Source organism: Eretmochelys imbricata, chromosome 7, assembly GCF_965152235.1.
Source record: "Eretmochelys imbricata isolate rEreImb1 chromosome 7, rEreImb1.hap1, whole genome shotgun sequence".
NCBI classification, from domain to species: Eukaryota; Metazoa; Chordata; order Testudines; family Cheloniidae; genus Eretmochelys; species Eretmochelys imbricata.
The window spans coordinates 57,873,184-57,887,191 of NC_135578.1; the positions used below are offsets into that span (position 1 = coordinate 57,873,184).

Below are 14,008 nucleotides of genomic sequence, written 5' to 3' on the forward strand. Positions count from 1 at the left end.
AGGGGGTTCATTTATAGAAGGGGATGCCAATTCCTGTGCCATGACAGAGCAAGCTGGGGTGATCTCCCTAAGGGATGCATCCTGCCATCCCAATGCCTCCTCCTGCAGGTCAGAGGGGAGCAATTCCCCCGCCCCCACCAAGGTGAGTATAGTGAGCAGGATTTGTGTGAGAACTCCTGCATTCCTTGTGCAAGAATGCGCACTGAAGTCAGTGGGGATTCCAGGTGTGCAAAGAATGCAGGAGCAGGCCGAGGGGATAAAATTCACCCATGCGTAGTGACCCAGCACATAGTTGATGCACCCCTTACATCCCACCTAAATCTTCAAAATAGGTCTTAAGGGGTGTGCCGGCTTTGTTCCAGACGAGTTTTAGCCACAGTGAGTAGCCAAGTATACAGCAGAGCAATGTACAGCCAAATATAGTGCTCTAGCACAATTACTCCCAACCAGTACGTAAATTGTGGCTCAGACACACATCTGATGTCACTTCTTAGGTCCAGCAGTTAAAATACGAGCAGTGGGGAAGACCAGGGATGTTGTTTTTTAAAATAATTTCTTTCCATTTCAAATGTCTTTCCAGTATTACCGGAAATTTAAGAGCCTGATGAGTTTTGACAGGTTTCTTATGCCGTGCAGTCCTTGCCATGTCATGTCATAGCCACAAACATGAAGCCTTAAAAGTGACCTGCAGCTGGGAAAAATGGGTCTTGACCTCGCTGCTTTTTTTTTAAATAGTTGAAGAAGGCTGGAAAGATCGTTGCTGTTATTTTATGTTTTACATTTTGTTTCTTCTTCATACTTTACTTTGTCATGTCAACTCTTTTTTTCCCTGGAAAACTAGTAGGTTCATTGACTGAATGAGAGGAGAGGCCATTTTTATGCAGGCTCTTCAGAACTCTGTTTTTCTTAACACCTACTTAACTCAAACACCAGCGAAACTCTTGGGAGAAGGGCCTTTTGTTAAAACCTCACCACTAATTCAATTAGGATCCTAGTGAGTGCCTAACCCATATCTCTGCATCCTTCCAGGAGACCTCCAGCAACATAGGGAAGAAAAGTCTTGACATCCCTGATATAGCCAAGGTAAAATGCAAGCAGGAAAAAGACATTCTTTAAATGTTAAGCCACCTTTATGCACAGAAGCAAAAAAGGACACAAACATACTCCCCCACCCTACTTTAGGTTACTTTTAAGTTCAGAAGGATGGAGAGCCTGATCTCAAGCCCAGTGAAATCAATGGGACATCTCCGACTGAATGCAATGGGTGTCAGATCGCACTCACAGCAATGCTGACGGTCAAATGAGAGTTTGGGGTACATCAGGCAGACAAGATTGGGTGCTTCAAAATGGAATGATACATGTAAAGCCCAATACTTCTAGACTGCGTCCAATCAGATGAGCAATTACGAGGCTCACTGCATGGAGCACTGGATGCAATTCTCCAGCCTGTGTTATGCAGGAAGTCAAGACTAGAAGATCACAGTGGTGCCTTCCGGCCTTAGAATCTTTGAATTTGAAAGCAGGGCTTTAATCAAGCTGGAATGGAAAGACGGTGTAATACTAGCTCCTCCCCCAACACTTCTTTCTTCCACGGGTTAATTACAGGTCATGCTGACAACCCCATCCTCCCCAGCTTCTCAATGAAAATAAATTATGGCAGTGATAAGTGTCCCTACCTCCATAGTTTTCATGGTAAATCTGTTCATTTGCCTGCAACAAAGAGTAAAAAGTTATTATCTCTTTTTAGGTCCAACAGGGGCAAAAGAAGCAGAAGTTAAGAAGTATAAATCAAAGCGAGAAGTTTCCACAGTGTGTACCCTTTTAAATCCTTCATGCATGAATGTATCTCCTCCAGGCACTTCAGACTGAAGAATCTCAAGACCCCGTCTTATGGCTTCCCTTGAAAAGAGAAGAATTTAAAAAAAAAAAAAAAATCTCATTTTCCTGCTTTGAGACATTCCTGAAACCCAGCAAGATATGCAGCCCCTGAGAGCATTTGATCAGAATAGAACAATGCACCACCACAGACACATGGGCCAAAGGGTCAGTAACTAACAGCATCACTACAACCCAACATTCTGAAAGCTGCCCTGCATCCAATGGCATATAGAAATGGATCCAAGATATAACATCATGGCAAACCCATTTGAAGGATTCTGTTCTGTGGTTGCAGTGGGGGTATATTGTAATTAGGGATCGGACCAAATTAAAAAAACCAAACAGATATAAATTCTGGCAAACTTCAGCCGGGGTTGAAATTCTGACAGCCCCAATCACTATAAAGTGCAAACCAAAACTAATGATTTGGACAGCCCTTAGGGCTTAAATCTTGAGTTATGATCTGACCCAAAATAATGATAAGAGGCCAAAGTGTACGAAAATAGTGTCCGAATGTTGTGGGCTTCCTAATCTGAAAAGTGATCAACCCTCTTTCCCCCGATAAACATCTGGGGCCCAAACTGTTCCTTATCATGGGACAGATTCTGGTACTGTCACTTTTATCTTGAATAGCACCTTATTCCATGAAGGTTCACTCAAAGTCCACTCATAGAAGGTACCACTCAACTTGAGGGTATCAGAATCATAGCTGTCTGTGTATGTACAGCGCCTAGCACAATAGGGCCCTGATCCTGTCTTGAGGTCACTAACAACAACAGCGTGGAACAAAGACCCCAAAGGAAGGACCTAGGAAGGCCAAAAGTCAGATGCTGTGGAGAAACATTCATAAACACCCGGGACATTCTCCCCAGCCTTTGTTTGGTGATCCAGCCATTTGGGCAGCACAGTAATAAACAGCAAGGCAGTGTGAGTTTTTGTGGGACAGATGTGAAATCTGAGGCTGTGAGAAGGGATGTCCCTGGGGCGAGGAGTGCATTCTGCCCTTTCAAAGTGTAGGACGAGCTGAAATGACACTTGGGGAACGGCATATGGCAGGGGGGTTAGATCAGGGAATGTTTTAATGCCAGTTTCCAACATCGCCACAGGGTTAGCATCGACCTTTCACCTTGCAAAGGGTAAATCCACCTGAGCAAGGTAAACACAAGCTAGCTCTGGCCTCTAGACACCCACTTGGGGCCTGATCCGAAGCCCAGTGAAGTCAATGGAAACACTCCAGTCGGCTTCAGGGCCAGGCCCCAGAATATTCAGAAGGATCTGAGAGGCTGTCTCCAGATGTCGGTTAGACCATTCCAATTCCCCTCTCCTCCCTTTAAGAGGTGCTTCAGAGTGAAGTAGGCACACAGCACTACCAGCACCAGACACATAGGGAGAGATGGCCAGTGTGATAGATATAGCGGAGGGGAGAGGGAAACAGACTGTGTGAGGCCAAAAGTTCAGCCCTAAGTCAATCAACAGAGAGTGAATCTGGTTGCAAAGGGGGGCAGAAAAAGGAGGTTTGCTGCAGTCTCAGATTCTCCCCTTTCTCTCACTGGAGCACAGGATGGAATTCTCCTCTGGCTGGCTTTGCAGCGGCACAGCATTCGAAGCAGATGGTGCGAGTAGGAAGCACTTCTTGCAAAACAATATCCAGCCATATCCTTTAGCAGTGGTCCAGAACCATGCAGGATTGATTGCTGAAATGCTTTGGACCGCTCCTGGAGAACACTGCAGCACTTTATCACACCATGTCTTCTGCACACAGTGCCAGGGCCTGCTCTCTCTTACCCCAGAACTGCCCTTCTGAAATCAGTGGGGTGGCGCTGCCGTACCTAAAGCGGGCAACTGCTCCCGGATTGCAAGTGCCGGGCTTGCCTTAGAAATGCTGCTTGATAGAGCACCAGCGCATTGAGCTACCTGCTTGTCCCAGGGCTGCAAATGGGATACCAAAGGGCTGTTCTGCATATGACCTTTGATCCTGCTCCCAATGGAAGCGCCTCAGTTGATTCCAATAGGCGCAGGAGCGGATCCACACTAAAGACTAACCTTAGCCAGTCCTGAGCTCTTGCAGTAGTTAAGGAGTCCCTAGCTCTATTGGGTTGAAGGAGGTGAAGTACTTACCTGTCTTCTGTTAGCTTCATGATGGTAGTGCCTCGCGAGGAAAAGACAATGAAGGACATGCGCAGCATTGGACTGAAACAGACAGAACAAATCCACATCACACGCAAGATCGTCTCAGCATATTTGGCAGCCTCTAAGAAAGCAGCAGGTAAAACACTATGTATATTGTAATTGAAGTCTCCGCTTGTGAAAACTTTACCTTATAAACTTCTCAGCCAGGCTCTCGACAAAAGAGTAGATCTCTGTCCAGTGGTTTCTGACACTTCCAGACCTAAATGCAAATTATAACCAGTTAGGTTAATTTCCCCCTTCAGTGGAATTGACTGCAACCTATTGCATATTTAGAATGGGATATTCTAAGGCAGTAAGAATCAAATCAGTGGGAGTTGGGCAACTAACTTGCTGAAGCTCCTTTGAAAATACCACCCTAATACAACAATTCCATTCTAAACTTTAACAATGGGCCCAATCATGTACCCATTGAAATCAACTGCAAACTCCCCACTCACTTAAAGGGAAGCAGGATTGTGTCATAATTATTTTACTGTACATAGCGTATTTTAAGCCACGTGAAGAGAGTGTTCTGCCAGTTGTTTTTATTCATTTTTACAGTGTAAAAATTCCTGTCCTTTCTTTAAACTGTAATTTCTTTTTATTTTATTTTGCTAAGACTTGTGATGAAATGAAGGATTTGCTTTTCCAGGGTGCAATTCTGCTCTAAGAGCTGCACTGAAGAATCTCAGCTCTGATTTTCTGCTCTCCCAGCATATATGGGAGAAAATATCCATGGATTCCTGCTCATTTAGGTAGAGTGGACTTTCAAAGTAATATGGAGAGGAAGGCTAATATTGTGGTTAATGTGCAGGTCTAGACCCCAGGAGATCTGAGTTCAATTCCTGGATCTACCCCAGACTTCTTATATGACTTTGAGTAAGTCACTTAAAAGTCTTTGTGTGTCAGTTCCCCATCTGTAAAATGGGGATAATATCACCTTCAGTGTCTCATCCATTTAGACTATAAATTCTTTGGGTCACAGACTGTCTCTTACTAAGTGTATGGGACTTCTAGGTGTTACTGTAAAGCAAATAAGAAGTACATTTCCACTGTGTGGGTCAGAGAGGAGTATTTTACCCCTATGTTGTAGCAATGAACATTTTCAGACTATTATAAAGTCTCTGAAGGGTGAGATATCAGAGTGTTTAGGTGCCCTGCCTTGGACTCTACTGTCTATCACACTTGGATTCGCTCTCTTTGCCGGGCAAATTCATGTGTCCTGTGTCCCAAGCACTGAATCACAAGCAGAGGAGATGCAAACCACAGGGAGAAAGTTACATAAACAAACAACATCTGCCAAAGGATCACAGAGCAAGGGCTTATTAGACCATGTGAATTCCTCTGCTGTGCAAGGAGGAAATACAAGGAGGTAACCAAACTAAAGCATAACCAGCACCAAGCAAGACATGATAAACTGCTCTCTACCTTAAGTGCCAATCTTATTGACCTTAGCCATTGTGCTCTGCCAGAACATGGGAAAAGCAGGCATTGACAGAGGAAGCATAGTCCAGTGGTTTGGGTGCTCGCGTAGGATTTAGGGTTCAATTCCCCACTCCACCACAGGCTTTCTGTGTGATCTTGGGCAAGTCACTTGGTCTCTCTGTGCCTCAGTTCCCCCTCTGTAAAATGGGGCGAATAGTCTGGTCCTATCTCACAGGGGTGATGTGAAGACAAATCCATTATCAAGGTAATGGGGCCATATGACTACCTAAGATAGACAGAACGGGACTCCTTATCTAGCCCTGCCCCTACGATCACAGGCTATTGTTTTCTGGGGGACCCCTGCCTCATTCACTGCAGAAATCAGATTCCATGTACTAAACGAAACAGCAGGCACCGCGTTGGACAGTGGGGATACAAACACATGTTGCAATGAGGCATGCCCTCCCAAGCTAGGAGCTCTGCCTTGGCACACACTCGAAGATCAGATTCCACACGGGACCTACATGCCGAAAGAGAAATTCTACTCCACCCGCTCCCGCATGCATGTGCAGTGCCCCCAGAACAGTGGGGTCATGCTAGTGGAGGAACCCTTTCCCGTGAATTAAAAAATGCAGTATGTCCTTCCGACTTCATTGGGCTCCTTTGAAAATCCACTCTGAGCCGTGATAGCTCAGCTAAACCCAAAGAAGATTTCCAATGGGTCTTTGCAAGGAACAAGCCTACCCAGGCCTCAGTTTCTCCATCTGTAGAATGGGTACAATGATCCTGCCTTCTTTGGTGAAGTGCTCGGAGAGCTACTAATGAAAAGCGCCGTCTAAGAGCTAAGTGTGATCCCTGCTATTATTCGTATGTCCAATTTAGAGACTATTTTGGGCTGGATTTTAAGTTTCTGAGGGGTTACTGCGATTTGAAAACAATGGTCGCAACAGGTTTTCTTTACAGTGCCAAAAATGTATCTTTTTCACTCACTGCCTACTCAAAAATAGCTGAACTGGTTTTGCTCAATCTTAAAGAAAAATTCACCCTCTGGCAGAGAACAGACCTATAAATATCAGCCTGGAAAGTGAAAGCTGGAGAAATGTTTCAGCTGCTGAAAATAGCCCATTAGAATAGAAATGCTTAAGCAAGGCAACCTTCGTGCTAGGCATTGCTATGTGCTCTGCCTATAGTGAAGGCCCTAGTTCTGGAATTCATATGAGCGTGTAACACCAGTTGGAGTTTTGCACACCTAGGGGCATGTGAATGGAAATGACTGTGATCAGATTCATACAGGGGGAGGGAGGATTACGTCTGAAAAGCAACTGAGATCTGTCGTGGGCTGGAGTCCTTATATTTGATGCTCCAAGAGAATCTGCAATGCTCCGAAAGGGGGTTGCGCCAGATCTCTGTGCTTTACCACCCTTCGGCTGGAGACACTTCAAAAGGCAGTGGGTGGGATTTGCCACTGAGGGGCATCCTCCATACAGTAAGAAAAGGAGTACTTGTGGCACCTTAGAGACTAACAAATTTATTTGAGCATAAGCTTTCATGAGCTACAGCTCACTTCATTGAATGCATTCAGTGGAAAATACAGTGGGGAGATTTTATATACACAGAGAACATGAAACAATGGGTGTTACCACACACACTGTAAGGAGAGTGATCATTAAAGGTGAGCTATTACCAGCAGTAGAGCGGGGGGAGGGGGGAGGTGTGCTCAAAGAGATTGAAGTGTTCTCCGACTGGTTTTTGAATGTTATAATCCTAATCACATCAGCCACACTATCAGAGGCTCGTTCACCTGCAAATCTACCAACGTGATATATGCTATCATGTGCCAGCAATGCCCCTCTGCCATGTACATTGGCCAAACTGGACAGTCTCTACGTAAAAGAATAAATGGACACAATCAGATGTCAAGAATTATAACATTCATAAACCAGTCGGAGAACACTTCAATCTCTCTGGTCACTCGATTACAGACCTAAAAGTGGCAATTCTTCAACAAAAAAACTTAAGAAACAGATGCTAACAAAAAGAAAAGGAGTACTTGTGGCACCTTAGAGACTAACCAATTTATTTGAGAAGTGAGCTGTAGCTCACGAAAGCTTATGCTCAAATAAATTGGTTAGTCCACAAGTACTCCTTTTCTTTTTACACAAAGTAAAACTATTTCCCCATGTTTATTCCCCCCCCCCACACACACACTGTTCTTGTCAACTGCTGGAAATGGCCCACCTTGATTATCACTACAAAAGGTTCCCCCCTGACCCACCCCGCCCCGCTCTCCTGCTGGTAATAGCTCACCTTTCCTGATCACTCTTGTTACAGTGTGTATGGTAACACCCATTGTTTCATGTTCTCTGTGTATATAAAATCTCCCCAATGTATTTTCCACTGTATGGATCCGATGAAGTGAGCTGTAGCTCATGAAAGCTTATGCTCAAATAAATTTGTTAGTCTCTAAGGTGTCACAAGTACTCCTTTTCTTTCTCTTTCTAAGGTCCTGGCCACTGGCCCCACTCCCCAGCCGCTGGCCCTGTGCCTAGCCCCACCCCCCCACTCCCAGAACTCCACTCCTGAGGCCCAGTGCCTGGCCCTCAACCTCCAGGGCTCCACTCCCAGGGCCCCACGCCCGGCCCCATAGTTGGGGCTCTGCTCCTGGCCCCATGCCCACCCCCAGCTGTGGCCACAGCCTCGGCCCCCTTACCCTTGTCTGGGTCCTCCCCCTCCCAGAGACACGGCCCTGATCCCAGGACAGCAGACAGGGGCAAGGGTGCTGGCTTTCAGCACCTCCACTACTAAAAATGTTCCAGCTCCACTGGGTATAAATGGACATTTGCCCATCGGAACCTGCACTGGAATGTCATTGCTTTTGGCTGTTTTTGTCAGTCCCTTAAAATCACTCAGGCCAGTATCAGAGTCGGTTAAATGAGCAGCAAATGAACACTGGATAACTGCTGCAGATGAGGCTGGATTATTGGATTATTGCTCAGACTACTGAACTGGGCAGCACAGCATGGGGAGGAGGTGACCAGCCCTCTGTGGAGAAGGAAGTGGTTCGGGACTATTTAGAAAAGCTGGACGCGCACAAGTCCATGGGGCCGGATGCGTTGCATTCGGGAGTGCTAAAGGAGTTGGCGGATGTAATTGCAGAGCCATTCGCCATTATCTTTGAAAACTCATGGCGATCGGTGGAAGTCCCGGACTGGAAAAAGGCTAATGTAGTGCCCATCTTTAAAAAAGGGAAGAAAGAGGATCCTGGGAACTACAGGCCAGTCAGCCTAACCCCAGTCCCTGGAAAAATCATAGAGCAGGTCCCCAAGGAATCAATTCTGAAGCACTTAGAGGAGAGGAAAGTGATCAGGAACAGTCAGCATGGATTCACCATGGGCAAGTTATGCCTGACTAATCTAATTGCCTTCTATGACGAGATAACTGGTTCTCTGGTGAAGGGAAAGCAGTGGACATGTTGTTCCTTGACTTTAGCAAAGCTTTTGACACGGTCTCCCACAGTATTCTTGCCAGCAAGTTAAAGAAGTATGGGCTGGATGAATGGACTATAAGGTGGATAGAAAGCTGGCTAGATTGTCGGGCTCAACGGGTAGTGATCAATGGCTCCATGTCTAGTTGGCAGCCGGTATCAAGTGGACTGCCCCAAGGGTCGGTCCTGGGGCCGGTTTTGTTCAATATCTTCATAAATGATCTGGAGGATGGTGTGGATTGCACCCTCAGCAAGTTTGCAGATGACACTAAACTGGGAGGAGAGGTAGATATGCTGGGGGGTAGGGATAGGATACAGAGGGACCTAGACAAATTGGAGGATTGGGCCCAAAGAAATCTGATGAGGTTCAACAAGGACAAGTGCAGAGTCCTGCACTTAGTACGGAAGAATCCCATGCACCGCTACAGACTAGGGACCGAATGGCTCGGCAGCAGTTCTGCAGAAAAGGACCTGGGGTTACAGTGGTCGAGAAGCTGGATATGAGTCAACAGTGTGCCCTTCTTGCCAAGAAGACCAATAGCATTTTGGAATGTATAAGTAGGGGCATTGCCAGCAGATCGAGGGACGTGATCGTTCCGCTCTATTCGACATTGGTGAGGCCTCATCTGGAGTACTGTGTCCAGTTTTGGGTCCCACACTACGAGAAGGATGTGGAAAAATTGGAAAGAGTCCAACGGAGGGCAACAAAAATGATTAGGGGACTGGAACACATGAGTTATGAGGAGAGGCTGAGGGAACTGGGGATGTTTAGTCTACGGAAGAGAAGAATGAGGGGGGATTTGATAGCTGCTTTCAACTACCTGAAAAGGGGTTCCAAAGAGGATGGCTCTAGACTGTTCTCAGTGGTAGCAGATGACAGAACAAGGAGTAATGGTCTCCAGTTGCAGTGGGGGAGATTTAGGTTGGATATTAGGAAAAACTTTTTCACTAGGAAGGTGGTGAAACACTGGAATGCATTACCTAGGGAGGTGGTGGAATCTCCTTCCTTAGAAGTTTTTAAGGTCAGGCTTGACAAAGCCCTGGCTGGGATGATTTAATTGGGGATCGGTCCTGCTTTGAGCAGGGGGTTGGACTAGATGACCTCCTGCGGTCCCTTCTAACCCTGATATTCTATGATTCTATGACTGTCTTCTGATGCCTGAGCCACAGTCATCACATAGAAAGGCAGAGCTCCTGGCCTGTCCAAGCGTCAGACCATCAGCGAAATCACACAGTACTGACAGGAGAGATCCATGACAGAATCAGGTTCCTGAACACTGGCAATGGAGCCAGTCCACACTGAGAGTGCAGAACGGATGGCAGCGCTGAACAATGCAGTCCTGAGCCCCACACAGGCCCTCGTGGAAGGCATGCAGAGATGCAGCAGAAATGAAATCCTGCTGGTCCCTGGCCTGGGGATTTGGACGGGTGGTGGATCATACCGTGCATCTGCAGAGCACTGCTCAGAGTGGTCTGGGTCCCTCTCTGTGCTTGAGCTAGAGGATGAGAGTCTGTTACAGCCTCACTCTCCAGCTCAAGCTGTAGACTGGTGCTCTTGGCTCGGAAGGTCCCTGGTTCATTCACATGTCAGGCCAGGTGGGGTGGTCACATCAGCCAGGCCTCAGACCTGACTGACTCCCCCTAACTCCCCACAGGGAGCTGTGGCGACCCAGTAAGTTGATATTCTCTGTGGCTCACGATGTCTGTGATACTCATGGTAGCAGTAAAAAAGACCTGGCAGTGGCAATGCTGTTCCCCAGACCACTATTGCCCCCTCCCCCACGATGCCCCCAGAGCCGGCTTCTCGGCATCTCCCCACCCCGATGGCGCCCCCAGATACAGCATCCGGGCCTCCCCTTGCACTGCACCACCAGATACAGCATCCGGGCCTCCCTCCCGATGGCACCCCCAGAGCTGGCTCCTTGGTCTGCCCCCTCCCCTACAGCATGCCCAGAGCATCCTCCTCCCCCACGGGCAGCACTTGGAGATCCCCAGGGAGGCAGCAGTGCCCCCCCGCCCCCCCAAGCTGGTAGCAGTAGCACCCCGAGGGCCTATGTCACTGCCTTTCTGGGCAGGGGAGGAGACACGCCATCACCCTCAGCAGCAGCCTATCAGCCAGGAGGCAACACTTTACCCAATGTGTTGGGCCCTTCCCCATGCCATCCCATCCTCATGGGGGAGCAGAAGATGAGGCAGCAAGCAGCTGCTGTGGGCAGTGACGTGCCGGAAGAGACATTCCAGGTCAGGTTCTGCTGTAAATCCAGAGTGATCCCAATATAATCACAGGCTGAAGCGGCCAGGACCAGATCAGGATCAGGCCCAATGAATGCAAAACCCACAAAAGCCATGCATTGCGAGTGAGCTCCCCCCATGCTGGGAGTGCAGTTCTGTTATCCAAGACACAAAAAGAAGAGTCAGCAAACCACAGCCTGGCTAAGAATGCACTCCCTGTCCCATCCGGGACCGAAAGCCCTGAGCAGCAGCTGCCTGCCTGAATTTCCCACTGATGCCTCTCTGGGGCAACGGGGCTGAGGTGAATCAGCATCTGAGGGGGTGCAAAGGGAGAACTGTGAGAGGCAGGGCCTGATTCTGCCCCTGCTTCCACCTTAGTAAACCAGGAGTGACTCCTTTTAACTGAATGGAGTTTTATATCTGTGTCACAGCTGGGGTGACAGTTATCACAGTCAGGCCTGTCCTGTCCTTAGGGATGTCTGTGAGACGATCAGGTGCAAGACTGAGTGGATCACAACAAGAGCGCAACTCCTCAAGGAATGGCGTAAGCCGATACCCGCTGAAACCAGGCAGGCAAAACTGGCACAGAAGAGGTATCATTCATAGCCAATTTACAGCAACGTGCAGAAAACAGGATGATCTCTGCTCCAGCCCCCAGCCCCCTCTCCATAAAGCTATCTTTGCCCCCCTCTATCTCTGCATCTCCTGAGAGGCGCAGCATAGAATCTGTGCTGGAACGTATGTGACTCAACACATAGGCAGGGGCTGCCCTGAAGAGACCAAGTAGATCAACAGGGTACAGTGTGTATGAGCTCCGTAGTTTAGCAGTGAAAGTGGATGCCCTGGGTCTTGCCACTAGTAACTATTTCCAATACTATCTGATCGCCTATGACAAATAGGACACACTTAGAAACAGGGACTGTTTCTGCAGATCATCTATTCCATCCCCAATCCTGCTGCCATTAAAATCCATTCCTAATCTGCTTTTGACATCTGTAAATGCAGCATCAGGCATGTAATTCTCAGCGCTTCATGGAGGCTAGTTTTAAACATCCCAAGCAATGGACTTCCATGGGGAGTTCATTCCACCGCACAATAGATATCAATGCCGCGAAGATTGTGCCTGAAGTTTCTTTTGATTCGTTTCATCCCATTGCTCCTAGTTACACCCCCTTTTGTGTACATTAAAGGGTCCCTCTTCCTGCTGCATTTACAGCCAACAGATACATGGAAATGGCAGTGCTTGAACTGGGGACAGATAGGTGGTAATGCCAAAGACCTGCTCTCCCCTACTGAGAGTGGGAAAAGACTGGGGAGGTTGAAAATGGATGGGGGAGCAGGTTTTTTGCTGAGTTCCTGCCTATCTGATATGGAGGCGCTCCAAGCTGAAGGCAGCATTCCAGGGTGGTCTCAAAGCAAGAATGGACTCCACCGTTCTAACCCATTGTTCTATAGATGTGCTGGGCTTAGCTTGGGCCATTGCACTCCCGGAGTGCAGTACCTGCTTACCCCAGGGCTAAAGCTGGCCCAGCCCGTCACAGGGATGAACATGTGTCTGAGTAGGGCCCCTTGCACTGAAATCTGGAGCTTGGTTGTTATTTGGCGAGACCTAATTGCAGCCACAACCACATTCTAGACAGCAGGGGAATTCTGCACGTTGGTATTAGTGGCTCTGGAATAAAAGCAAAGCCTCAGGGCACGGAGTTTGTTATGGTTTCAGACATGCACATGCACATCCATCCATCCCACGGCTCTGTTCTCCTGAGCCAGCAGAGTATCAGAAGTGACAAGACTCCTCCTCTCCTGAGCACTGGCCTGGAAAGGACCCTTTGTGGATGGATCACCAAGGTAAGAGGGACCAGCATTTGTATTCCAATAACACCTAGACACACCAGCTGAGATCCGACTGCGCTATTCTGGCCACTGTCCAAACATAACGTAGGAGACAGGCCCTGCCCCAAAGAGCTTACAACGTAAATGGACAAGACAAAGGATGGGGGCGGGAACAAAGGCACAGAAAAGCAACTCACCAAGGGTCAGGATTAGAACCCAAATCTTCTAGGTCCCAGTCCAGCAGGCTAGCTGCTGATGCACACTGCCTCTCAAGGTGGCTGAGTCCAAAAGGTTTTAAGAGTGGAACCAGTGCTAGGCCAGGACACTATCCCCTTGCAGAGAGCTTTTCTCCCATGAAATAAAATGGCAGTAAAATTTCCCAGCTCCACATTGTTATCTACTCTGGGTACCTCCCTCAAAACACTGTCACTGGTCTGATCACTATCAGTCTGACCATGCAGCCAAGCCAGCTCCCTCCTGCAACTTCCCCATCATCTACCCACAGAAATGGGCAGCACATGGGAAAGGAAACCCAAAGCCAGACATGGAATTTAGCCAGCCAGCCCACTACTCTTAGAACTTTTGCTATTCGCAGTACAGGGCCTCGGACATACAGTTAAGCAGTTCTGGTTCTATTCAGGAAAGCCAAGGCCCTTACTCCCCGCTGCTCTCCGTCACTCAGGAGGCACTGCTGCTGACCAGGAAACAGGCACTTCTGCTGAGTGTAATGCGCAAGAGCCATGCTTCTTCCCTCCGTTTGTGCATAAAGGGTCCAGTCCTCGCATGCCCTGTGCAAATTCACATTGTGAGATTCAGGCATGCAAGCTCACACCCAGAAGCGATAACTTACTCCCTACAACTATATGCTTATGGAGCATGACCCAAAACCCACTGAAGTCAATCGGAGTCTTTCAATTTACTTCCTTGGGTAGGGCTCGGGCTCTTACTATGTTAAATGCAGTTCCATACAGATATATACCCTTATTT

At 47.9% G+C, this 14,008-nt stretch overlaps 1 protein-coding gene across 1 annotated transcript in view; it reads right to left on the minus strand.

Moving 5' to 3' along the window:
• ANTXRL (ANTXR like) overlaps window positions 1-14,008 on the minus strand; it is a 70,551-nt gene that overhangs the window by 49,104 nt on the left and 7,439 nt on the right. Inside the window, exons 2-5 of the mRNA XM_077822082.1 lie at window positions 4,196-4,267; window positions 3,997-4,068; window positions 1,818-1,899; window positions 1,677-1,710 (exon numbers count right to left, since the gene is read on the minus strand). Coding sequence (XP_077678208.1) covers window positions 1,677-1,710; window positions 1,818-1,899; window positions 3,997-4,068; window positions 4,196-4,267 — 260 coding nt within the window. The remainder of the gene's footprint in view (window positions 1-1,676; window positions 1,711-1,817; window positions 1,900-3,996; window positions 4,069-4,195; window positions 4,268-14,008) is intronic.